Raw genomic sequence first — 26,873 nt, 5'->3', positions numbered from 1 at the left:
CAGACAACCAAGTAAGTGGAGCATCTTACTACCTGCAGTCGGTCTGTGCTGAACACAACCGTACGCCCGTTGGTGTTTTCTGTGTGTCTGTGCTATAGCCCTGCTTGTGAAAACATAGCACTTGGAGACTTTCCTTTGAACGTAGTGATTGAACTCTTGTACGACGACTGGGGTTTGTCATGTATTTTTCTCCTACAAACACACACTGCTCCATCTGGTTCATTCTGTTCTTTGAATTAGTCATTGTTTCACTAGAACGCTGTAAGATATTCCATTCTTCTGTTACACGAAGATTTTACAACATCACATTCTGTATTTAAAAGTATTTCATGGGAAAAAATCAACTTCTGGTGAAATGCAGTGTTACACAGAAGGTAGAATTGATACTACAAACATAGCAAAGAAACAAGTGATGTTTCCTTTTGGGTGAAAAAGACGATCAAGGTTTGAATTCCCACAGTAGCATATGCTTTGGCAGATTCACACCCTCAGAAAACAACTGTCCCCTGTTACCCACTAACAGGTATATTTTATACACCTGTGCTGTTCAAATACTTTCTAAACACTTAATTGAATTGTTTAGCACAAGTATGCATCGCAGAGAGAAAGCAGCATGTGAAACCTAAAGAACACACTTTACAGAAGCTCGGAGAGCATTGCCCTAAAGTGACGAATTTTATTGCTGTACATTAAATAGAAGGAAAAAAAAATCAAACTCAAACAAGGAACCTGATTGTATCTTATTAACAGCATGGTTGTGGGAATTGTGTTAAACAGAGAGTATAAAGAAGGGGAATATTGTAGGGATTTTGGGGGCCTGAAGACTTAAATTCAGGAAATCAATTTGGTCATCTCCCAAGAGGATATTGTTTTGTCAAGTGGAAACACTGGTGTCAATAGGGCACAGGCAGCTTTGTTTAACAATGAGCTACTGGGTCTCCAGGAGCTGTGCCTTAGCACGATGTCACCTGTGGGGTTTACCATGTTTCACTGTCTAGAAATTACTCAAATTAAAAATGAAGCTCTGGTGGTCAAAAGCCTGGGCTGTTTTATTGGTGTGTTGGTTCTACACAAGGTAACTCGTGTTTGCCAAGAGGAGAGACTTCTGGCACAAAGAGAGGCGGCTCTGGATGCCAACAGAGCATCAGAGGTGCACAGTGTATCCTAAATTAACCTCACTGTTTAATTCTATTTTCTAATTGTTTAACTCAATAATTACTTGCCTCTGACCATAGGCAGAGGGAGTGGACTGGACTGGGTGGGGTTTGCTTTTGGTGACTGGATTCAGAGTTTGCAACCACTCACAAAGGTGAGTGTTAATTTAGAATCGGCCACCTCGGAGGAGTCAGAGCAGAGGTTCAGCACAGCTTGCCTTGTCTGTGTGTGATGCTCCAGCACAGCAGCTCTGTCACGCACCCTCCCTACAGCTGTCCTGGCAGTACCTAAGGACGCTGCAGTGGGAATCCTTTAAATCTAGATATTCAGAGAGTGCACAGAAACATTTAATCTTCGTCATGATGGCTCCTATGGATGGCGACCTGGCAGCACGTGCAGAACGCTCTGATCTGTTTGTACCAAGCCACGGGGTGGGAGCCTTAAATGAAAGGACTAATATTTCAAAAATACTGAAGTATCAATTCCTGTCAGCTCAAGCAAATGCAAACCTTAAAAATAAACAATGATATTCTATAAGCACTTTTCTGGGATTAGTTACATCCCCACATGAGCGTGAATTCACAAAACAGGCAGCAACGAGACTATTTCTTTGTTGAGAAACAAAGAAGCACTCATAGTTCTTGGAAGTTACCAGAGTGTTGAAATAGTGGACATTTGTCTTCTCAATTTTCCTCCTGTTGGTATACTTGGAAAAACCTGGCAAAATCTGTTTTATCTGATCGAGGTCCCCTTTTCAGTCTCTCTCAGGCTACTACAAAAACCAGCAGAGGTGTTAAGTCCCTGTCCCCATAAAGTCCCCGTCCAGATCTCCCCACCACGAGCAATTGGTGAGTGACACAGAGAGGACATTCCCAGGCAAACAAAACCAGGCACTGAACAAAGGAGGGAGAACCACGACCATCCCTGTGCAGCTCCTCCCAGTGCCATGTTGCTTTCCAGGCCCTTTTTCCCCCAACTTTTCCCAACCACAAACGCACCTCTCCCTGCCTTTCTTCAAGAAGACCCCCCCCCGCTTGCCAGACCCTGCAGTGCCAGTTCTCTGGCCACCTACACACGGAGACGAGGGGCGGCGGGTGAGGTAGCAGGACCCAGCCATCGCTGAACTGATTCTCCGTTCGGAGCTGCAGCAGGACCTTCTCCCGCCGTTCCTGAGACGAGCAGAGCACCTTGTTGTAGCTGCTGTGAAGGCTTTTCCTGGAGGAGCAGCGTTTCTAGCCCTAACGGTTACACACACCACGACGAGTCACTGCCCCCGCTGGGACGGGCCCTGTAGGATAATAACCCCCTTCCCCCGAGCTCAGAGCTGCTGAGATGCTGCGTTTTCATTGCACTTCCCGACCAGAGCAGTCCTGCTGCTTTACAGCTGATCTTGCAGGAAACACGAGCGGGAGCTGGACGCGGTGGCCACAAGCCGGTGGAGCAGGAGAGAGTGGAGCCTCAGCCTCAGCCCTCCTCAAGGGGCCGGAGCCAGTGCGGCTCTTCCGCACGTGGAAGCGAAGCACAGCCACGGGATAATGCTGGCTATTGACGTAGGTACAGATATATCTATCAATAGATATAAAAACATTCATTTGGTGCCTTTGTTTTCCTTTTATGAAATCCTTTTATAAAATCCATGGTGCTGACACGCTGTTGCAAGCTCAGGATACCAGAGAACATCTCAGGGAAAGAAGGGCAGTCTTTAAAGGATTTTTTTTTTTCCCCCTCTGGGAATCCTGATAATGGCCAGTAGATTCGATCTGGGGTATCTCCACCTCCCAGTCCTGGTGTGACTCCACAACTGTGTGGTTTTCCTGGCCCACAAGTCCAGCTGTAGACCCATCACCGTGTCTAGAGCCCACCAAGCTGGTCGGGGCTCTGATTCCCATTCAGCGTGGGGCTGGATAACGATTTCCTGGAACTGGACCTGAAGAAACAAGCAAAGGTGACAGACGAGGCTATTTCTCTTGCAGGAGCAATGTGGGCAAGAGGTTCCCAGCAGGCCTGTCACAAAGGCCATCACCCTCTATACAGCTAAAGCCCCAATTCCCAGTTTCAGGAGGCTCCAGAGCTGCCCCAATTCCATCCGTGGTCATTATGGACCAACAGTGTGAGGCCACTTAGCCCGCCCCCCATGGCACAGCTGGTCCCTGTGCTCCCCAGCTCTGCAGCAGTGAATTACGGAGGGAGGGAGGAACTTGGCTAAACTCATTTGGAGAAATATAATTTCCTGGAATTGGCTTTTGTTTGCCACTAATGTTCACTGTGTTCCCGCACCTCCCTCTATCTCTATCAGTCATAGCAATAAAGCCATTACATCTAAACACGAGAGCCAAACCCACTTACTTTACTTCCTCGTACTTTTTGCCTCGATAAAAGTTACTCTTTTTAATCAGATACAGCAGCACCAGGTCACAAAAGAAAGCTCCCTGCAAACAGAAAGAACTTGTGGTTGATCTTTAGAGAAGAAGAGGAAGTTTTCTGCTCCAATTAGCAATGAGCGTTAATTAAAGAAGAATAACTTGTAGAAGCTGTATTTCCCTTCATGCTCCATGTAGTCTTAGGGATATTTAGACTACAAGGTACATTAACAAATGCCTGTAAGACAGGAGACAGGCGCACACCTGAGCAGCAGTCAGAGCTGCAAAAACTCAGATCTAAACCAACCATCCCATTTTATCCTCGTAACAGCCAAACCAGGGATCTGTCCCTTCAAGAAAATACATTCACTTACCGCCCCCATGAGAGCGAGCCCCGACCCGATATTGATGATGGTGGGAATGATGTTAAATTTCCCTGCCTAAAAGAGAAAAGGCCATGAAGAACTTGGTGAAAGAACAACCCAAGAAACAGACTGAAGGGTGTGGTTTTACAGGGGGGGAAGCTGCTGGTGCCCGTGGGTGCGTTGTGTCGGCAACGAGCAGGAGCAACCACAGAATTGCAGTGAACTATCTTGGAGGCTAAAGGTCTGTGCGTGTCTCAGATCCGACTATCCGGGGCTGCATTTCTGATCTTGCGTCACCCCTGGCTTGGGTTTCTTTTTTCTGCATTGCGTACGCGTGGAAAACAAGGCTCTGGGGCGTATTTACTCTACATGAGCCTGTTTTTAGGTTCTCTGTGCTCCAGGTCATCTCTCTTATGTAGGGTTAGCTCCACCTGGATGAATAGCAGGAGCTATTGACAAGCCAGAGAGGCCGTGCTCGTCCCAGAGCTGCCATCCCGCTGAGAAATGTCCCCCACCTCTTTTCTCTCCAGGCTCTGAAATACTCTGGCCCGAGACCTCACCTTGCCGTTCACCATCACATCAAAGCGGATCCCATACGCTTTAATGAGCGTCCGGTAGTCGACCCCCTCAGCATCCCGGTAATATTTGGCAAACCTGGAATACAACAATGCTGACTTTAACTCCATCATCTGCCTCCCCCCCCCAAGAACCATCTGAATTCACCTCTCTCTTCAGGCAGACCCATTCTCCTACCACGAACTGCTTTAGTTTGCCGTGAGCGTGGCTCCCTCCCTCCACTGAAGCATTTCACCCCCAGCCTCCAACGCCTGCGAGTCAAACCAGCTCAGCCCAGCTCCGGTACCGCATCATATTCTCCTCTTCACCCACCTGAAGTTGTACCCAGAAGAGATGGACTTTTCTGCAAACTTGTTATCCAGCCGGCTAAAAGAATAGTGAGGATTACATTCAGAAGGGGCTTTATCAAGATCACAGTTCCATTCAATCTGAATTCCTATCACACCACCCTTAACGAAAGAGAGAGACAGTGTGAGTTGTTTTTAAGCTTAGTTCAATTAACAGGTCTTCAAATTTGTCAGATCCTTGGGCAAGTTTTCCCCAGGGACAAGGCCAGCTGCATTTCTGGTCACAGACATGAGCACACACGTTCTGGATGGGCTGAGTTCATGCTTATGACATTAGTCACGTTACTCTCCATGCAACCCTGGCTTTCCCTGTGCTGAGGAGAAGGTTTCTCATCCCAGGACACTGACTGCATTCATTTAGGTGGCTGTAACATACTTCAGTGGAGAAGGTGCTCTTTTATGCAGGGATGAGGTTCACAGGTGCAGGAGCCAGCACAAAGCCTGCTCTCTTCTCACCCCGTGCTTCCCGGGATGCCTCAGACTGGCTCCATCTTCCCCCCTGGATTACACACACGGGGTCACAGCTTGGTCACAGCTCAGCCCCAAGTCTCCATGCAGGAACGTGTCTGTTCCCTACAGAGGAAGCCTCCTGGGGTGTTCTCTGAGTAGAGGAGCCCCATTGGCCTTCCAGAGTTCTGGGGTTAAATCAATGGTGTAGTGATGTGGAAATTAAACAAAGAAACCCTTCCGGCAGAGCAGCGGTTTGGGCAGCTCCGAATAACAGACAACTGACCCGGCCACCTCTTCCAGAGGACCTGCATCGCCCTGCCTCCCATTCCCTGGGGACAGGATAAATGGGACCAGCGTGACTTTAGGCACCAGCATCTCTCCACTGCTCCCTGGCGAGCAGGCAAATCCCCGGGCAGTCACCAGTGGCTCTCCTCACGGCCACCCAGCAAGCAAGATGGCCAGCTGGGAAGCTACATGAGCCCAAGGGGCTCCTACCTCCAAAGCCATTTCCTGGAAGTCGCTCCCAGCCCACTGGACGATGTTCCCCAGGAGGAAGATGGGGCAGTAGGGATGCTCCGTGCTGTAGCGGCAGCTCTTCAGGTAGGACTCATTGTTGGTTGTCAGCACGTTCGTCCTGCACATAGGGAAGAGGGAAATCCACCTTGTCTCCCTCTCCGCTTGCCTGCCCAGCCTACGCCACCAAGACCGCAGAGACAAGAACCTTCTCCGACACCCTCTACACAACAAAACGGCACTTTGCCTTGTCACCCTGTGAGCCTCTCCGCTGCTGGCCCAGGGAAAACAGTCTGCCCACAAAAAAAAGACCTCCAGGCCAGGCTGGGACTAGGCCAGCTGAGTCCAAGCTCAACAAAGGACTCACATGGAGCAGGTTGCCAGTGTGCTTCAGGGCCACCTGGTTCTCTCAAGGAAAACCAATAAAGATGCCAGAAATATCTAGCTGAGGCTGGAGAATAGCAAGAGCACGCTCCTTTCTACACTTATTTATTTTGTTCCTATTGTAGCACCAAATGCAAACAAATAGTTTTATCCCAGTTGCTCTCTGAGAAGCTCCAAGTCCTCATCTCCTTGATTCCACACAGCCTGAAGTCAAAGGCCTCTCCATGCACCATAGAAGAGGGAATAACCACCTCCCCACCCCAACCCTTGGGCAGGAGAAGGACAGTGGAGCAAAGAGAGGTTATTGGCTCTGTGATGGAGAGAACAGGGGGATCTCCGAGCACCTGCACTTACTTTGAGAACTTAAACTTGGGGAAGCGGATTGAGTTCTTGATGTAAACAGTGAAGTTTTCTGCACTGGCGAGAAGTGGTTTCCTGGAAGAGAAGGGTTTGTTATCTGGTTTATGTTCATACCTCGCCCACAGGTTTAAACTGGAATTGCCGTTTTAGAAACAGCTAGGTTTCACCCCGTGGTGCTAGGCCAGCCATGCCACCTCCCCCACGCTGCCAGCAAGGAGCTGGTGAGGAGCGTGCAGGCTGAGGGGAAGCCCTGGGAGCTGGAAACAGCCCTGGGACAGCCAGTGAGCCAAGCGGGGGGGAGCAGAGGGTCAGTCCTGCTGGGGGGCCATGCAGAGCTCCCTCCTGCACTGGAACAGCCAACATTCAAGCGAGGGTCCAAGCAGAGGGAACCCAGAAACCGCCCCAAGTGACACACAAGCCAAGTAACTCAAGCTTGGAAACAGCACGGGATGGCCACGTACTTGGGCTTGGATCTTTTCTCCACTGGGCACCAGGCCAGTATCTCACAAGTCCCTCTGATGCTGTCCCTGTCTTTCAAACAACGGCCAGTCTTAACCCCTGCGGCACAGACATCACAGAAAAGGTCACACAGAGCAGCCACCTCCTCTCCTTGCCCACAGGGCACATGGAAATCAAATGCTTTTCATGCCGCCCTAAAGCCTCCTCCCCGCTGTGAAAGAGCCTCCCAGCTGGAACAACCTCTCCCTTGTTGCTCCTCTGAGCAGCCCGGGGTGCTCTGGCCCAGCCACCACAGAGCTGTAAGCAAAGTGACAATCTTAATAAAAGATGGTCAAGAAAAGAAAGTCCTTGTCATTCTCTGTAATCAGAGATCCCTGGGGTTGTAGCCAGGCCGATGCCTCTGAAGGAACCTGCCTCTACCAGACACAGAGCTGCAGGGACCCTTCCCTTACCATTGCCAGCCACCACTGCTTCTCCTGCTGGGCAGTCCTCGTCCTTGTCACACAGGGCATCGGGAATGCTGACACTCTGCAAAGTGGAAGAGGACAGAAGTGAGACCTGCGACAGGACACGAGACTCAGCGGGGTAAGAAAGTGTCACTGGTGTTGGCGAGTCCTCTACAGGGTGGTGAGCACTGAAAAGGTGCAGCTGGAGTTGTAACCGCAGGTCACGTGCAAACAGCTCAACAATGTCACACCACCAGCAACACCACGGTTCAGCTACGATGTCCTGCTTTTGGGCTCTGCTCAGTCTGGAGAGGGACAGGCTGTGGAAAAACCCAGACATCACCTACCACTCACCAAAGCCAAGCAGGAGGCCACAGTGCATCACCCTAAGCAATAACCCTACCTTTGATTTAAGTTACAAGCTCTCTGAGCTCAAATTTACCCTTCCCTTGGCTGCACGCTGGGCTCGTGTAGCCACTAGAGGACAGCCATGTCCAGAACAAGCAAGCTGTGCTCTTGGCCTGGGCTACCCCTCTGCTTGAGATATGGAAAATTAATCACTGCTACACGGAGCCAACACTCCCTGGATGGCCAGTGTCCTCCTCCCCCAGGCTCCAGCCCATTCTGAACCACGTCGCCACAGAAGACATTTCAATATGACATGGAAAGACCTCATGCCCATAAGGCACATTCTGGGAGGCGGTAGGCGCCCTCTCATGTCCTGAAGGTAACGAAAGCCTGAATGTTCAACCCTTCCCAGGATGGGGCTCTTAGAAAATCTCCTCTATCCATAACTAGATTGAGTCACCCCAAAGTTGTTTCCCATAGCCTTTTCTGACCCTGAGCAATCACTGTTCTGGTCTCATCTCCAGCTGGGCAGATGTCCAGCACCTTCAATTAAAGTCAGCAAGACTCTACGTGATTAGGGCCTCTGGGAATTAAGACAGCTGAACCTCCCAGGTCTGCAGTAAGCAGTCCGATTTTCCCAACTGAGATATTACACTACAGAGAAAAACCGTTCGCCTTCAATCCTTCCTGTGTTCGTTGCTCCCCAGGTGTCCTCTGTCAGTTCTTACCCCTGGTTTTGTAGGGGTCGGGGGGCCAAGGGGCTCAGTTCTTCCTACCTCAGGACACGTGGCTTGCCTCTGGTTTGGGGTCACAATCAGATTCGTCATGACAAAGAAGACATTTTCACCCTAGAATAAACAAAGTAAGGGAGGAAGAGTTAGAAAACTGGTTTTACTTTTAAAGTACCTGTTACGAGGAGGGTACAGTTCTCTGCAGGGCAGTAACGCCTCCCTCTCTCCTGATGCTTTTCAGGCTGAGATACCACAGTGCCCTTTGGCTGGATGTTTGTTTGGATGAGGCCGGTGGGTCTCCGTGGCTTTAGGGGTTCTGCTCCAGAGACTGCATTAATTTGGTGAGCAGGACCGCTGAGCCTTTCCTCGCTGGCTGCTCGGCAAGCACTTGTTCTCCTTTTCCATAAGGACACGGTGCCTGGTCAGGGATCCAAGGCCCCGTCCCCGTGCAGAGCCGTGGGTGCCTGTCCTCAGCCAGGGTCAGGCTGTTACAAGCCCGAGCTCACGGAGCAAGGCAGCAGGGCACAGCGCAGGAGCGGATTTAGTGCAACACCACGGACGTGCGATAAAACAACACAGAGCACTTCTAGCGTGGCTGTAAGAGAGAGAACACAGATCCCTTTATTGAGCCATTGGGACGACTGTCTTAGACATGCAAGGAGAGACTTGACTGCATCTTCATCCCTAAAATCCTTGTTTCTGGCAATGTAGCGTTCCTTCTGTATTTAGGCAAAGCCCCAATATACATGGCTGACTCCTCCTCTGGAGCCTTCCCTCCTTTGCACACTTACAGCTTCTATTTTGTCCCTTCCCCACATTCAGCAAAAAGTTAAAATAGCTACCTTTTCTCCTAAATGGTTTCCCTTTAACAACCATCCAGCAGGGGTCTAACATCAGGGTGGTTGCTGGAGGCTGAGGCACTCCAGGGCAGGCTGCAGCAGGGCTGGATTCAATATCGTAGCCTGATGGCCCGGCCACGTTTGGCTTCGTGATGCCATAGCCCAGAGGCAGAGCCGCTGTCTTCGCTCAGAACACCCCACGACAAGCCCTCCCAATAAGCCACCAGGCAGCAACAAGACCATTGAGTCACAGGAGAAACGTCTGACAAGTTAAAATACTGGTCAGCATCACCATTTCACTGCTGGGTGTGGGCACCAGCCACCTGCTAAGTGTCCCCAGGCCTCCATACAGCTTGAACCAGAGGCGTTGCAAACACGCTGCTGCACAGCTCACGGCGGTCTGAGACCCACAGCTCCCACTGAGGCTTTGCATTAAATTGGTGGAGACGCAGAGCACAGATCCGCAGGTCTGAGTAAACACGGGCTGCAGCAGGAGGAAAGTGAACCCTTATTCTTATGTACAGACAAGCGAATTGTTCAATTTATCGCTTTCTGCCCCCTGTCAGCACAAGACCCTGGTTTGCCCCTCACGTCTTTCCATGTACGTGTGGTAGACACCAGCAGGGCAAGCACAAACAGCCCCGGGCAAGCACAGCTGGGCAATTCCAACCTGCTGCTGGGCTACATCTGCTGCCAGCTTTTCCCCTTCAGCATCAGCTACGCATCTCGCTTTGTCCGAGGCGAGGAAGCAGCAAGGCAGGTTTAGCCAGACACATTTCAAGCAACCCTCATCACTCAAATTGCACCACAGTTCCTTTCCATCTCCCACCCTCTCCAGGCTGCCCCGTGCATGCCTGCTCTAGCCCAGGGATGGAGGCCAGCAGACACTTGGAAAAGTTCTACTGAAATCCACAGGACTTCTCCTGCAAGACTGTATGCCAAGTGGCGTGGGCCTTTGCGAGAGAGACAAAATTGCTTTCAAATTTGCTGGAAAGACCTAAGAGAAGGCACAGCATCGCTTTCTTGTAGCCCACCTCCTGCTTATTCATAGGAAAGACCTGGATACGTCACTTCAGCCTTTCCAGCACCAGCCACGCTGGAAGATGGCAGAGACAGTAGCAGTGGGGTGATGCCAACCTGCGGAGGGATGACGTAGTCTGCAACATCCCACAGCCTTTCCCCCAGCTCTGAGGTGTTGGTGAAGGCCACCCCTTTCAGCTTGGTGATGACAGAGCTCTGGAGGGATGTGTCTGTGTCCTGATAGCCTTTCTTGACAACAAACACCCACCTGCAAAGACACAGGAGGCAGCAGCGTTAGCAAGTGGGCTCAGGGAACACTTGCCCCAGTTAGCCAGAGATTTACACCAAGGCCAAACACTGTTCAAGGGTGAATCAAAACACGCCAACGACACCAAACCCTCTGCAACTACTACTACAAATTTAGAATAAACTCTTTGACACAAGCTGCAGGTATCCACAGGATTGGAGAAAGAGTCAGGACCAAGATTCTACGTGGAGGGAGAAGTAATAACTGGTCACAGGGTAAAAAACCAAACCAAAGCCTCCCTGTCCTGTGCTAAGCTTGGAAACCTTGATGGAAGGAGGGGAGGGCAGGGCTCTGTGCTCCTCACGATGAAAAGTAATACAAGCTTTTGCAAGTTGCAGTGAAGAGTGTAGTTTGTTTCACAAATACATGACTCGCTCCCATTTCAGCAGCCTGCCATTAGGCTCCCAGTCCAGCCGCAGACTGGGGAGATGCAGGTGAACTGAATATCACTAACAGAGATCTGTAGGGAATGTTCTCAGCTGGATGCAGGATCTGTTGTAAACCAGCGTGATGGTGACAACCTGACAGCATCCTGGCCTCTGTGCTGGGCTTCAGGCTTCTCACCAGCACCCCTGGAAGAGCTGCTCCCTTGCTGAGCAGCCCAGGGAAAGGCTTTGCTTCCTTCTCCCCACTGGCAGCAGCAAGAGCTCCGTATCACTGGGTGAAAACCTCTCTGGGTTAAATGAAACACCTCCAGCTTCTCCACAATACTGCCAAATTCAGGTGCCAAATCACCCAGACCCTTGAAGACGCTGAGGGCGGCAGGGCAGGTTTTGGGGCAGGGATGCAGGCTAATGTGCTGGCACAGCCTCCCTTTGCGGCGTGGGGAGAGCAGCCACCTCGGGCTGAGCAGCACTGACAGACGCTGCCCTTCACCTCCCACTTGGGACAAACCTGATTTATAACATTCCTCACCCCTGTGAAGTTTCCCACTTTCCCAAGAACACTGTTTTTCTCTCCCAGGAGGGCTCAAAAGCCGACCCCTACCTTTTCTGCGGTGAATCGGGGAGGAAATGGTAGCTACGCGCAAGAAATCTGGAGGGGTTTGATGCTCAGAACCTCCGAGCCAGCCTCTGAACAGGAACGGGTACATAATCAAGACACCAGACTAACACTAACGACCTCTGCGATACACTGTAAGCCCCCAGCCACAAAGGAGTCACTGCAGGACCATCGGTGACAGTGACAAAGCGCTGCAGGAGGCAGCAGATGCCAAGGGAGGAAAATAGCCCGTATGGCCCCGCCAGTCTCTGAACACTCACAGTCACTGGTCGTGCTGTGTCCCTTTTGGATGGAGGATGTGTCCTCAGCAATGTTATCTACAGGATTCCTCCTTTAGCAGCTAATACATGCCAGGCTGCTGAGACTTCAGCTCTGCCCTGCTAACTAAAGCAGGCTCTGGATCTGTACACATCTCTATAAATAAACCCAGCGTGTAAAAATGACTCTGCTATATTTAATCAGTGAACACATGAGGTGTGAGAAAGGTGAAGGGACTCAGAAGCACAGGCAGTGAGGGCGAAGATTTACAAATCACATTCTGCAAAGCCTCAGAAAGTCAGGAAGCAACGGCACAGGCATCTCATAGGCTGGATAATTCCAGGTCTGAGCCTGCAAGGAGCATTGCTGTGTTCGTTACGTGTCAGCGGGACCAGCTTCTTGCAGAACCGGGCCTTTTCTGAGAGGTGTTCCAGCTATCTCCATGCCAGCTCCCCCTGCTCTGAAATAAATGCAGGACTTTCACGCTGCCTCAGCCTCCACAACCCTGGCTGCTGCAGCCCACTCCAGCAAAGAAACCTGCCACTTCGTGCTCGCCTCCCTCCCGTTTAGGCTCGAGCGTGTCATGCAGACGTGCAGACAAGGCAGGTTTGTCCCAGGGCTCAGCAGCCCTGGCCATAAACGCTATTGTTTCTCACCTGTTCCCCTGAGGTGCTAAGGGCTGGCACCGTTCCCACCGAATGGAGACATAAAGGTGTAAATAACGCCGTACAAAGCCATAGTGCCATTCGATCTATTTTTAACCCTACGCTAACCTGGAAGGTAGAGCTGAACCTAGCAACCCCTAGCAGGTGAAAAAATCACATATAAGTCTATTAGTCATTAAAAAACCCAGCTGTATAAACAAACGGAATTATCTGCATTGAAATCCTAAGGCGCAGCGAGCTGCTGCTCTATGCAGAGTATCCTACATTAAACCTTCATCGCGACACAGCAAGCAGCCGCGGCAGCATGAGAAACGCAGGGCGACTCTTACCCCACCAGGTAAGCCAGAATGGAGAGCTGCACCACTCGATAGAGAATCCCCACCTTCTTGTTCTTCGCGATGACGTATTTCTCTGTCTTATAATCGAAAAGCGACAGAAATAAACCCTTCCAAGCCACCTGCCCCATGCTCCCGGCTCGCTCTGTGCCGGCGGCTGGAGGAGGCAGCGGCGCTCGCAGCTCGCATTATCCACACGTGCCCTGCATGGAAACCTGACACACCAACCCCTCCGCAGCCAGAGCCCGATCTCCTCCTCCCGGCAGCAGCTCTCGGGACGGAAACCGGCAGCTGCACTAACACCAGATCCTTCCGTCGCTGCTTCCCAGAGAATTCATCCTCCGGGAAAGCCCCCGCCTCAGTTTTGCTCCCGAGCTTCATTCTCTCCCCTACAGTCACAAAATGTTTATAGTGAAACGTGTTGTAGCGGAAAGCCATGTTACAGCATCCCAGGTGACAGAGCTACATCCCTCACTGTTAAATAATGCTTTTCTTCAGCCTTGACATGATGACAGAGCACCTGGCTAAATTTTTAATTTCTTAAGCGTTCGCATGAGCAATGAGAACTCGGGTCCTTGCCAGTCATCCAAAATACCTCTCTGGTTACTACATCTTCCTACCAAAAAACCCCAACAACTTAAGAAACTGAAAAAGAAGTTCTGCCTGTGGTTAAGGAACCAACCACCATCACGTCCCACTAAAATGCCCAGCGAGTGCTGAGGGAGGCACACAGAGATACAGAACACAGCGGCTGATGAAATACTGAAGGGAGAGGAACAGTTTAACCCTGAGGGAGGGAAGAGCTGTTTACCAGGCAGCGGTGCAAGAGATGACCCCAGTCTCACAGAGGCATCTGCATGTGCAAGGACATGAAACGATCATTACTTAAACTAAGAAGGGTGGACACTGTCTCCTGGCTGAGGAACAGGATGAGCTCTGAGGTAGAAAATGAAGTAATCCAGGACCTTCCAGCAGCCCGGCTAAAAGAGTTAACCTACATCAGCAAGAGGAGAACCAGCAGCAAGATGGGATTTGAACTGGAGTGTGCCCAGTTCTGGGGGGATCCCGTACTGTGCACCGATGGGAGATGTCTCCCAGGGGGTTCTTCTGGGATGGGAACGCTCACAGGCTGAATCTATTAGAGTCTATCAGAGACATGAGGTGGTGTATCAGGCATAAAGCACAGGGTTTACCGCACTCATGCACGAACACCTCATTAGCTCACACCTGGGCACCTAATTAGCTCAAGGGGCTTTGTCAGGACCGGGAAGGCTCTAGAGGTTACAGAGTATGGAACTGTGACACAGCTCGAACACAGATCAGGAGAGCGGGTCACCCCATGGAGGCAGCAGGTGGTGCAGGGATGTGATCTGCTCTGGCACACACCTCTGCGCAACTCGGAGAATCATTCTCAAGACCTCTGGTTTTACAAAAATGTTATCCTTCATCCTCCTTAAGTTCCGTCACAAATTTAAAGAGATGGATCAGATTTTTAATGAGTATGTAACAAGGTTGCTCCAAATCACAAGAGGATCACAAACAGTGTAATAACGAACAAAACGCTATCCTCAAAATACCTCGGTTTGTCCCTCATCCCACAGCCATCCCCAGAGTTTCCTTCTGCAAAGCGAAGCAGACTTTTCTCCAGCAACTGCAAAACTGGAACAGAAATGTGCCCGTGGCCTCCTTTTAACCCGGCGGCTGCTGCGCTCCCCAGCCCCACGTGGGCGATGGCTTCAGCGTGTGACTCTTTCACGAGGGACTCCTGGGGTGACAGAGCTGCCCCCCGCTCCTGCGCACCCCCCGGGGTCACTCCTCTGGCTCAGGGTTAGCCCCAGTCCTGCTCCCAAATTTTGCAGCCGCCCTTCAGCCTCAGCACGAGCCAAGGGCTGGTCTTGCTCACCTCTCCCACTCCCCACGTCCCCTCCTTTCCCTATCTGCACACCCCACACGGGCAACCCCACTTTATCTCACAAAACACGCTGGCTGCTCCCCGAGCCCCTCCTGGAGCCCTCTTTCTCACTCAAGCAGCCACTACTCATGGTTTCCCTTTTCCTCAAACACTATTTTGCCATTGGACCCACTCCTCTTCACCAGATGCCTACAGACCACACTGTCACCAGTTCCAGACTTAAAGGTCCTCTGTGCGAAAGCCTGAGGGACAAATAAAAAGTCATAAGACATATAATAACCAAAGGAAACAAACCTCTCCAAGCAAACACACTTCTGCAGGGAGAAAGGAGACCACAGTGGTCCATGAGGCCAGAAATGAGTAAGAAAGGCAGCTCAGCCCATCTTCCCTCGCTGTCATCCTAAATGCCCCTTCTAACTTTGTTCTTTAGACATCATCTCCACTGTCTGGATCCCAGAACCAAGCTGGGGCTGGGCACAGGGAGACTGACCCAGCTCCAGGAACCAGAGCTGTATGGAGACAGGAGCAGCCTAAAGGAGCCACCACCTGATCTTCTGCCCAGTCTGCTCCAAGATGAGACAGTTTGTAAGCACAAGCCGCTGGCTGAGAGCCAAGCATCATTTCTGACCACGGGTCTGGTCCCACAAGAACATCATCTGCTTGCCCTGGTCCTGCTGAATCTGCTCCAGGGACAGGAGTAAACAGCAAGTATTATCCCACGTCTCAGGACCACCTCCACCATTGCTCCTGCTGCACTAAGAACACCCAAGTTCATGGACAAAGTATCAGTGGAAACAGGTCAGCCCTTGGTGGCATCTAGAGACACCCCCCCTCCATCCCCACCTGCCTTATCTGTCTGGGTGACTGCACAGGATAAAATCAGACCAAGAAACCTGCCAACAGTTAAGCGGGTGTTGCCTCCTGGCCTGGTTTTACTTAGTGGCACAGACACAGGTCTGCTAGGAGTTTTTGTAATTATTTTCCAGGTCAATTAATGTGAGAAAGGATTTACACAGGTTAGAAAAAATGTTCCTTAGAGTGAGAAGCGTTTCTGCTACAGGTGTAACCTGAAGAAGTCAAACGAGTTTGATCACTAATAAAGAAAAGGATGTAACACTGATACTTTTCTCGGGTTTTTTAGAGCCATCAAGTAAAAGCCCAGTTGCAATAGTTGTTTTTGAAAAAAAAGTTCCAATGTACCTCAAAATATTCTGAATACTGCTCAGCACAGGCTAAATTTGTGCTGACAACACTGTTGCTGACACGTTCTTACAGATATTGTTCTTATCACCTTCTAGTTTTCACAATCTTATTTTTTTTCTTGCCTGGAAATTAAGATTTCTGGTGTGTTTCTCAAAGTATCTGTGGGTTGTTCAGACACAGGCAGTTTCATTTCCCAGGGCAGGGGGGGGAAATAACCTAACAAAATCTAATCATCGTCTGTTAAAGACAAAACCCAGTCATTTCTCATAGTCCTTCTCAAGGGACAGAGGCTGGATCTCTTCTGTGAGATACCTCCCTCCTCGAGTCCAACATTTTGAATTTCCCATGGAAAAAAACAGTTGTGCTCCTTTCCCGTGAGGGCTATTTGCTCAGCCTGGGAATTCTCCCAGGGAGGATTTCTCCTCCGGTACCGAAACTCTCCCTTCCCCTCTTTTTTTTTTTTTTTATCCCTGACACGTTACACCTATGAGTAACTCCTCACGCTGCTCGGGGTAATTGCTTTCTCATTATTCACACGTAGTCACAGGACACACGTCCCTCTCTGCCCAGGCTGCTCCTCATCTACATTTCCCTCCACCTGCCAGTAGCTCCTTGTGCTCCTCTGCCCCAGAGCTGAACTCAGCCCAGTCTCGAGCCCGTAAACGCCGCATTAAGGGACCATGGAAACTAAACTTTAGGCCCCTGCCCCGACACAGTGGCATTTGAAACCCCGCGAGGTCACATCTCTCTATGGTACTGTGGCATAGAAACATTTCAAGATCAGCCCAAGAGTATCCTTAAATCACGCCCGAAAGAGACGGGGGGTTTTCCAGGCACCGGCAGCCAGCCCTGGCCACTACAGGCACGATTCACGAGCCACTGCTGGAGGTGCCCGTTTTAGGCACTTGTCCTGTTCGCTTCCAGTTCCAAACCATCACCCCCAAGGCATTAATTCTCCCCGTGGTCCCCTTTACTGAGCTACCGAGCGCAAGAGAGACCGTGGGCTCCCCCAGGCACGCCGGCTGACTCATCAGATGCTGAGACATTTCTGAAGCGCTGGAAATGCTCCTGCAGCAAATGCCTGAGCGATGCAGATGCATCAATCTTTAGAAACAGGCGCCAGACCAGCTACTGAAATAGAAAGGAGATGAGGAGCAGAGGATGTAAATAGGAGATAAACTATTTTGGCAAGGAAATGAACAGTGGAAAAGGCAGAGGTCGGCTCTCTCCATTAGTGGTTTTTTTCCTCATAGTATCATACTTGCAGGTCAACATATTAAAAAAAAAAAAAAGGAAGGGGAAAAGTTGAACAGGTTGAAAGAGGAAGTTGCTTTTAAACCACTGCTCATGCACGCGGAAACACATGGAAATCAGTAACATGAAGCATAAGCTGCTTTCTGAAGAGGATGGGTTTGGATGCATGAACAAAGAAACGTGTGTGCAGCCCGCAGTGAAAACTGCTCCGTTCACCTTCTCTTTTAATCGTCGTTGTGACTTTGTGGTGTAAGAAAGAAGTACGCTGCCGCTTGCCAAAAATCAGCCTTTTGTCCTCCTAACTGGCACCGCTGCAGACGCAGCCATGATGGAAAAGGAAATCTTCCTTTCAGGAGCCATCAGAAAAACATTCAGATTGTTTTTTGCCTAGAAAGGGAACCTGTGAAAAGAGTGTTTCCAAACCTGGCTGTAGGAGTGAGAAATGGAAGCGTGCTGAAGTTTCTGAATATATTGTCTCTTTGATTCAGCTCATTATTTCCAGGAGAACCATTTTCTCCCTTTGAATGTGTTCCAGGTTGCTTCCCCAAGTCTTGAACCTCCTATACAGCACGCAGGAGGTCTTCCCATCATCAGCTGGAGTGTTTATCTGCACCTCTCTCCCAAGCCAAAAGGCCAAAGAGAGGGAAGAAAAATACTGCATATCTAACTAAACTAATCCATCATCCCCTGTTCTGTGAGAGGGCTGGCACCGAACCAGATAACAGCAATGAAATGAAAATGCATATAAAACATGGTTAGATTAAGCGCAACGATGGCTGGAGCAGCAGCATCACGCAGTGCTGTACTGCGGTGTCTTTACCTTCTAAAGTCAGCCAATAAAAGCATCATTGGGGAATAAGAGGAGAATGTTAAATCAAAGGCGTGAAAGCTGAATGGTTTTAATAAAATGTGTATTCACATTAACCACCGAGTTACCGGTGAAACCCTGCTCTTGAATATACCAGACAGATCAGTTTTTTACTACTTTGCCAACACACATCAATTCTGACTCGGGAAGATACGAAACTGGTCCTGGCTTGACAGCTCTATCAGACCTTACCTTGCTGCGAGTGCTGAGGAGACATCTTCATCCCCCTCCTTCACCTTCAGCACGTAAGCATCTAGGACGTCTACACTGATGCCTCAGCCCTTTCCTCCCTGGAATTACTAACGGGGAACTCTTTCCAGCCACGAAAAAACAGACTTGACCCCCAGAAGAAAAGGTTGCATGAGCGCCACGCTCATCCCGGCACCAGACAATGCCTTGGATCTGGAGGCTGGTGGTGCTGGAAGCCAGTTGTGTGTTGGTGTGTCCCAGCTCTTCTGCGCAGACGTTCTGGAGCCAGTTTAGCCAAGCTGGCGGAGAGAGCAACCTGCTCGCGGCATTCCAGCTCCATTCCAGCTCATTCACCCTCTTATTATAAGAGACAAGAAATTTCTCTTTTGAGCTGCAATCCAATTAGCCTCCAAATAAAGCTGCCCCAACAGGCTCTCAAGCCCAGCAAAGCACTTCATGGCTCCTATCTGATGCTCTTGCGTCAGCACCCTGCACTTAATAATGAAGAACTACTTATGCCCTTTTCCAGATAAGCTTTCCAAAGCAGCAGACTTCCACTTCACCTTCTTCTGCTCACCACCATGCCACCACACTCCCCCAGCTCTGAACATGCTGAGGGAATTATAACCCAAGGCTTGCGAATCTTCCTGCCATATGAGAGAGACATAAGCAGCTGGTATCACCCCCGATTAAAATAGCATCGCGAAACGCATCCTGTCCTCCCCTTCAAGGATACAATTAAAAAGCTATCTCAGATGCATCAGCCCTTGTCAGTCACCACCCACCTTCACACCTCCTACTCCTTGGTCAGATCACCACAAAAATAGCCAAAATCTATCAAGTCAATACAAGGAGGTAATATCCAAACCTGGAATGATCCAGAGCCAAGCCAGTGGATGGGGATGGGTGACCAGCACCAGTAGAGAACAAGCATCTCTCTTGCTCTCCTGGGCCACCAGCAGCATTGAGAGTCGCCTCTCCCCAACAGAGCAAGTCAAAGGTAGCATAACAAGTCCTTCCAGCCTAATGAGCAGTGCCAGGAGAACAGACCTGAATGGAAAAGGATTTAGGGCCTGATCCATACTAGTCTGTATTTCCTACTCAAGAGCAGAGAGACCCTCCCTTTTGCATGATGTGTAAAGATCATGAATGATGTCTATGGCTCAGAGACCTCTGGGACATCTGCAGCAGCTTCCCTGCCCGTGATACCCGGACCCCAAACACCTGCCAACCCGTTATCCTGGCTGGGGTCAGATGTTTAACGACTCTGAAGAAGTCACTTGCAGATCTTCTGTCATCCAGGGCAATGCCATAACTGCACCGCTGCCGGAGTGCACCGGAGTCAGGGCCACACAGCGAGGCCACAAACTTTGACAAGTCTTTTGCACGGGGGATATTATTAAAAATGCAGATTGCAAACAAATTTAGAAGCAGACCCAGCAAGGCTTCCATGGAAACAGCACAAAACCCCAGCTGTGGTTTGGATGACTGTGAGTCTTGGCTAATCCCCTAAGTGCCATCCAATTACCGCAAATGTGTTTGGCATCTACTGTAGCAATTGCAAAGAATTAAATGGTCGGATGGCACTCATCGGAAATTACAAGTCACAGAATCCTGTAATGCATCTAAGAAAAAACATCTAAAAAGGAAAACAGCATTACCCACTGCAAGAACTGACCTCCTTGAGAGCCATAAGGGACAACGAAAGGGATCCAAGTAATGAGAGAAACTTAATTCAGAGAAGAAACTAGAAAAAAAAAAAAGAGAGAAAGAGAGAGAATAACAAGATTGGGCGAAGGAGCCGGGTTTGTTTAGCCTTGAGAAAACTCTCTTTACAACTCCTTACTCTTAGCACAGCTTCTACAATTAACCCTCCTTCCCTTAGGAAAGTAATCAAAACACTACAAAGACCTTTTCTGTGCCCAGACTTACCAAGCGTGATCTCACTGTAGAGATCTCCAGGTGCTTCAGAACAAGCAGGACTTCGTTGTGACACGGAGAAGGTCTGGGAGGGAGGATGGGCAGCAAGACCACAACTGCTGATATACTGTAGTCCTTTCACCTACAGTTGCCCACAGCACGTGTCACTCAGTGGAAGATCTCTCTAGAGCAGTGGAAAAAGCAGACAACACATTTTCCTCTCCTAAGAAAAGCCAGCACACCCTGAAACTTGAAAATAAATAAGTGAATAAAACAAGAGCCTTTGAAAAAGTGTCTTCCTTATAATGCCACCACCTCAGTTAATACTGTGCCCAGCAGCTCCAGAGGAGCAGCTCTCTTGCTTGAAGCTCTTCAAAGGGATTCTCTCTCTCAGCCCAGCATATTCTGCTTTCCATGTACTTTATTCCTCATAAATGTCCTTCCACACGGGGATATGCAAAGAAGAATATCTTTGTACCAGCTCTGCCAAAATCCAGACTGAGTGATGGGGAGCAGCCCCGGAGACGTGCAAAATGCCCAAACCACCTTCTGCCAGCAAGGGTGACACGCAGCCAGGCTTCTCTTGCAAGAATTTACTTTCAAAGAAGATGCAATTAAAAACAGTACCAAAAAAAAAGAGGATTTACCCAGGGCGGCAGTCCAGCCGTTCACACCAGGCAAAGCACCTTCCTTTCCAAAGAGCCCAGAGCTGTTATGACAAAACCCCTGACACAGGTGGTTCCTTGGGTCAGGCAATAATTTCCTTTCTGAGCTCTCACCTAGGACGTCTCACTTCCTCAATCCCTGGCACCTGCGAGCAGATCTGGAGCGACTCACTCTCTGTGCAGCTCCAAGGAACTCTACCACCAGCCAGGGAGGAGAGAGGAAGAAATTGAAGCCAGAAGAACGGCTGCAGCTGCTGACTGAGCTGGATGCCAGGGGGAGACCTCTGCACCTCTCTCTCTCTTACTGTTGAAAGTCACACAAGGGTCCTATATTATTCAAGCAATATCTTACTGTGGTACCTTTTACTTCTGTCCTAAGCGGGCAGCCCGGTGTGCTCAGCACCTTCAACTTCTGGCCGTTTGGCAGCCAAATTTAGAGCTAGAGCCCATCCCATCAGGAAGGTGATCCCTGTAATAGCCTTGAAGAGATGTATTAATAGCACTACCTGGGTACCAGGCAGGAATTTTACAAGGAAACTTCAAGGAAGGCCACAGTCTGCTTGTTAACTTTAGTCTTCCATCAGGCAACACTGGTTAAGCCAAAGGAGACAGGAGCCGTTTTGCCTTCTGAAGGTCTGAATGAAAAAATCTGTGTTTAATCTACCGCTGTGTGTAAACACGCATTAGATTTGTGGGGTTTATGGTTGGCCAAACACGACAGAAATAAAACAACTACACAATTAGGGGGAGAGAAAGCCACAGAGAGGAATAGTACCAGATGTCTGTGCTTGTCCTTCTTTGGAAACAGCAAACACCTGAGGGGGCCTGAGATCATTTCCTCGCTCAGGCAAGAAAACACCTGGTAGTGGCTAAAGCCAGCCACCGGCTTCGGCCAGGCGCCTTCTTTCCCCAAACCCTGTAAATTGCAATTACTGATAATCTGCATAATACCGATAAACTGAGATTGCTCGTGATTCACCCTACTTTCTGTCACACGTGCAGCAGGGCGGGTGGCAACACTGCAGCTCGCTGCCGGGCTCTGCCCCTGATCCAGGGGTGCTGGACATGCTCATCCGGGGAGTTTTTAAGAACTACGGAGAAAGAAATAAAAGGAACAAGATACCAGCTGCTTTTCAGTGTTTTCAGAAAAACGCGTTGCAACGGCAAATCCTTACTCGAGACTGTAAGAACCACCCTGTCCGGTGCTGCCACCAAGCTGTGTGTGGTGTATATAACCTTATGCATAACGAGCGCCGATGAGAAATTATCTGGAATGATGAAAGCTTGCGGTACTGTAAGAGTCATTTCACAAAGGGCAATTTCTGAAGGAAGCAAGAGGACTGCGGCATCTCTTCTAAGCACCGAGGGCCTCCCGGGAGACACTGCCATGAATCAATCCCCGCTCTTGCTCTGCAGTGTCAGAAAATAGCATCATGTGTGGAAGAGCAACGTCTCTACTGAGACGCAGAAGGAACCTCATGCTCGACCTCTGGCAGGTCACAGGTTTCAGCGAAGGCAGCGGAGTCACAGATCACGGAATCATGGAATTGTTGGAGTTGGAAGGGACCTTCTAGAGATCATCTAGTCCAACTCCCCTGCTGAAGCAGGATTGTCTAGAGCACATCACTCAGGACTGCATCCAGGTGGGTTTTGAAAATCTCCAGAGAAGGGGACTCCACACCCTCCCTGGGCAGCCTGTTCCAGGGCTCTGGCACCCTCACCAGAAAGAAGTTCTTCCTCATATTTGAATGGAACTTCCTATGTTCCAGCTTGTGCCCGTTGCCCCTCGTCCTGTCACCGGGAACCACTGAGAAGAGTCCGGCTCCATCCTCCTTCAACCCACCCTTTAGATACTTGTAAGCATTGATAAGGTCTCCCCTCAGCCTTCTATTCTCCAGGCTGAAGAGTCCCAGCTCTCTCAGCCTTTCTTCATAAGGGAGGTGCTCCGATCCCTTAATCATCTTTGTTGCCCTATGTTGGACTCTTTCCAGTAGTTCCCTGTCTCTCTTGAACTGGGGAGCCCAGAACTGGACACAGTATTCCGGTTGTGGCCTCACCAGTGCAGAGCAGAGGGGGAGAGTGACCTCCCTCCACCTACTGGCCACACTCTTCCCTACGCAGCCCAGGATCCCATTGGCCCTCTTGGCCACAAGGGCACATTGCTGGCTCATGGATAGTTTGCTATCCACCAGGACTCCCAGATCCTTCTCCTCAGAAGTGCTTTCCAGAAGATCCATCTCTAACCTATATTGGTACCTGGGGTTCTTCCTCCCCAGGTGCAGGACCCTACACTTGCCTTTATTGAACCTCATTAGGTTCTTCTCTTCTGTGTACACCTGGGGACAGATGTTTAAGGACAATTCTGCTGTCACGGTGACTCTGTCTCCGTCGGTGCGGATGGAGCAGTACGCGCGCTGATAATGCACATCCCGAACGCCCTCAAATACAACAGAGCGGCTCAGTCCCCCGGCTGCCACCGGTGCCTGTGGGTTCGTCCCCACAGAAGCACGGCCCACCTCGGGCTCTGTGCCACCGGAACCCTCCCGGGGACCCGGCACCGGTTCACGGCCGGGAACGGAACCCGCGCTGCGCCGGTGGGCACAACTCGCGGGAAAACCGCGGGGGGGGCGGGGCCTGGCCGGTCGAGGGGCGGGGCCTGGCCGCGGGAACGGCCCCCTCCCGTGCGGGGCGTGGCCGCGCCGTCCTCTCGCTCCCCCCCCCCCCCCCCCGCCCCGCTCTCGCGAGAGCCCGTTTGAAACGGCGGCGGGCGGGCGCGGCGGTGCCTGTCAGGCCGGGCCGCCGCCGCCATGCCGCCCCCGGCGCGCCTGCTCCGCACCTACTCCCGCCGCGGCGGGCGGCTCCGCTGGCTGCCCCCGCCCGACCGGTGGATATCGCCTCCGCAGGACCGCAAGCGGTTCTTCAGCTCGACATCCGCCGGTTCCAGCGCCCTCTCGGCCGGTTCCAGCGCCCTCTCCTCCGCATCAGACGACCCCGACTTCTCGCCGCCCGGCAAGCGCGCCCGGCAGCCCCAGGGTAAGAGGCCCGCCCGCCCCTGGCGCCTACGGACCCGCGCGGGGAAGGAGAACCGTCCGCCGGAACCGGCGACCCTCGTCGCCTCCTCCTCCTCCCCATCCCCGTCCCCCGCCCGCCGCCCTCCCGCTGCGCGGCGGCCCCTGCTGTGCAGCACCCCGCAATGGCCGCCCCCCGGCAGCGCCCGCCGCCTCCGGTCCCGCCGCCGCCAGGCCCCGCCGGCCGAGCTCAGCTCCCTCATCCTGTACAGCACCAGCGCGGAGGGCGGCTCGGGGCTGGGCGGCAGCCTGGAGCTCTACTCCCCGCCGCGCCGGCAGCCGGCCGCCTCCTCCCGCAGCGCCCTGAGCCCTCCCGAGCCGCCTCGGGGAGGCCCGGAGCGGCGCCCGCCGTGGCCGGGGGCTGAGAGCGGCGCCGGGGAAGGGGCGGCTGGAGAATCCCGTCCCAAAGGCACGGAGTTGGAGAAGTCCGGCAGGGTTCTGAGGGCATCGGTGCGGGGATCCTGCCGGGCACAGGCTCCCCCGTCCCCGCAGGAGGACACGTCCCCTCCTCAGGCAGCGCTGCCTCCCGGTAACGGCGAGCCACTGCACTCCACGCCGCACGACGGTGCCACTTCTGACGGACCCTGTGAGGGTCTGAGGAGAGGTTCAACAAAAGGAAGCTTGTGCTGTCAGAGCGGCGAAGCCAAGAAGTACCAGCTTACGCCAGTGGTGGTCTTGGACCCTCAAGAGGTGCCCATGTGGTTGATGAGCGCAAAATGCAACGAGAAGGCAGCTATTCAGCCTGCCTGCCAGCAGCCAGCGTCTCCTCTGGGCCTTCAAGGAATCTTGGAGAATAAACATAAAAGTACCGAGGTGATTCCCGGCGGGGGAAGTACCTGTAGAAAAGCTTGCATCAGTGGCTTCAGTGACAGCCGGTGGGGGAAGCAAATAAGGCTCCGTCCAAAAAGGCACAAAAATAAGAGACAGCAGCAGCCTAATAACTCATTTCTCAGGCCACGGATGAGGCAAAAAGGAACGAAGAAGGGCGTTCTGGAGATGTCTGTAGATGTAAGAGACAACAGCTGTTCATTCCTCAATAGCTCCCATGCCTGGGGTAGAGTTCGAGCATCTTTGTCCTTCCATAAGAAGAAGAAAGTTACCACAGAAGATAGTTTCTACAACAGCGTCCTTTGTACCCCTTCTATGAAATTCCAGCTTTCAGGGCACCAATTGACCCAATCTGCTGGTATGGCTCAATGTGGCACTTGGTCTGCTTCGTCCATGATCCTGCTGGCTCCCAGCAATTCCTCTTCTGTCCTGGAGCCAATGCTCACGGACGCAGAGAAGGTGTTTGGGGAATGCCACCAAGAGGGGCCTATCGCTTTTGAGGAATGCATCCCTTTAGATAAGATGAAAGATTGCAAGAAAATTGGAGAAGGGGTGTTCGGAGAGGTCTTCCAGATCGACAGTGAGAGAGGACCTGTGGCCTTAAAAATAATTCCCATTGAGGGCACTGAAAAAGTAAATGGTGAAGCTCAAAAGAGCTTTGGAGAGATTCTGCCCGAAATCATAATTTCAAAAGAACTCAGTCTTCTGTCTGAGGAGTCTGTGAATAGGACTGTTGGGTTCATCAACTTGTACTCTGTGCACTGTGTTCAAGGGGCCTATCCTAAGTATCTCCTGGAAGCCTGGGACAAGTACCACGAAGTAACGGGATCGGAAAATGATCGGCCAGATTTTTTTGGAGACAAACAGCTCTTCATGGTTCTGGAGTTTGAATTTGGAGGCAGTGACTTGGAGAATATGAGAAACAGGTTCACTTCGGTGGCATTGGCAAAAAGCGTTTTGCACCAGGTGACTGCTTCCCTGGCTGTGGCCGAACAGGAACTGCGCTTCGAGCACAGAGACTTGCACTGGGGGAACGTCCTGGTCAAGAAAACGGATGTCAAGGAGCTCACTTACGTGCTGAACGGGACAACGCACACCATCCCCACAGCGGGGATTCACGTCAACATCATAGATTATACCTTGTCACGGCTGGAGAAGGACGAGTTAACTGTGTTTTGTGACCTTTCCACTGATGAAGAACTCTTCCAAGGCACGGGGGACTACCAGTTTGATATCTACAGGCAAATGAAAGCGGAGAACACCAACAGCTGGACGGACTATCATCCACACAGCAACGTCCTCTGGCTCCACTACTTGTCAGATAAATTTTTGAAATGCATGGGCTACAAGAAAAAGGCCTCAACTGCTTCCCTGAGGAAAATAAAGCAGCAGCTCGTTAAGTTCCACAAAGAAGTCCTGAGCTTCGAGTCCGCCAATGACGTTTTACAAAACAGCAGCCTCTTCCAGTGAGCACAGGGGCACGATGCTGCCAAGAACTCACTCACTGGTGCTGCCTTTCTCCTTTGCTCTTTTTTTATGTATGACATTTTTAAATGTCGGCACAATGAAGAAATGTTACGATCGGTTACCAGTGTGTATAACACGCTATCAAAAATGTCTAAAAAACCTCCCAAAAAGTCTTGTGCTTTTAAGAAGTTTCCATTGTACTTTTTTTTTCAGTGTACTTTTTTTGAGGGGTGATGGCGGGGGAGGGAACAGGCTTGACGTTTGAGAAGGGGGAGAAAAGGACACCTTTGTGCTTAAGTAGCATTTTGAATTCCACAGAAGTTTTCTTACCTTTTTAATATTAGATTATTAAAAGTTCTTTCCTTACTATATTGTCTTTAAAGGAAAAAAGAAAAAACATTCTAGGCAGTGAGGAAAAAGGTAAATATTCTTAGCCCAGGCGGGTACAGAGGTGGGGGGGGAAACTCCACCTTTTGACTTACTTTTAAAAATGAACTCTTGTTCAGTTTGGCAAAATTTGTACCTGGAATGATGCTACAAAATGTCAACGTCTAACGTTTCTGCAGTGTAGGCTTTAAA

General features: G+C 50.9%; 2 protein-coding genes across 2 annotated transcripts; one reads left to right on the top strand and one right to left on the bottom strand.

Moving 5' to 3' along the window:
• Positions 1–658: 658 nt before the first annotated feature.
• On the bottom strand, positions 659–13,171 carry P2RX5 (purinergic receptor P2X 5). The gene is made up of 12 exons (XM_074160949.1): positions 12,915–13,171; positions 10,471–10,621; positions 8,492–8,611; positions 7,422–7,497; positions 6,972–7,068; positions 6,505–6,585; positions 5,749–5,887; positions 4,769–4,905; positions 4,441–4,534; positions 3,890–3,955; positions 3,502–3,584; positions 659–3,082 (listed from the first exon to the last, which is right to left on the bottom strand). Exons 1-12 carry the CDS (start codon positions 13,049–13,051, stop codon positions 3,007–3,009), a joined length of 1,257 nt encoding a protein of 418 aa, XP_074017050.1. The 5' UTR covers positions 13,052–13,171; the 3' UTR covers positions 659–3,006.
• A 10,567-nt stretch (positions 13,172–23,738) lies between these two features.
• On the top strand, positions 23,739–26,297 carry HASPIN (histone H3 associated protein kinase). Its single transcript, XM_074160816.1, has one exon. It carries the CDS (start codon positions 23,739–23,741, stop codon positions 26,295–26,297), a length of 2,559 nt encoding a protein of 852 aa, XP_074016917.1.
• The last annotated feature ends 576 nt before the right edge of the window (positions 26,298–26,873 follow it).

Source organism: Numenius arquata, chromosome 18, assembly GCF_964106895.1.
Source record: "Numenius arquata chromosome 18, bNumArq3.hap1.1, whole genome shotgun sequence".
Lineage (NCBI taxonomy): Eukaryota > Metazoa > Chordata > Aves > Charadriiformes > Scolopacidae > Numenius > Numenius arquata.
The sequence above is the reverse complement of the archived record's forward strand: the minus strand, read 5'-3'. Positions and strand labels throughout refer to the sequence as shown.

Coding starts and splice junctions, on each gene's coding strand:
- HASPIN (XM_074160816.1), top strand. CDS start 23,739: ATGCCGCCCCCGGCGCGCCTGCTCCGCACCTACTCCCGCCGCGGCGGG.
- P2RX5 (XM_074160949.1), bottom strand. CDS start 13,051: ATGGGGCAGGTGGCTTGGAAGGGTTTATTTCTGTCGCTTTTCGATTAT. Junction 5,888..6,504: donor CCCAAGTTTAAGTTCTCAAA/GTAAGTGCAGGT, acceptor CCCTATGTGCAG/GACGAACGTGCTGACAACCA. Junction 3,083..3,501: donor AAAAAGTACGAGGAAGTAAA/GTAAGTGGGTTT, acceptor TTGTTTCTTCAG/GTCCAGTTCCAGGAAATCGT.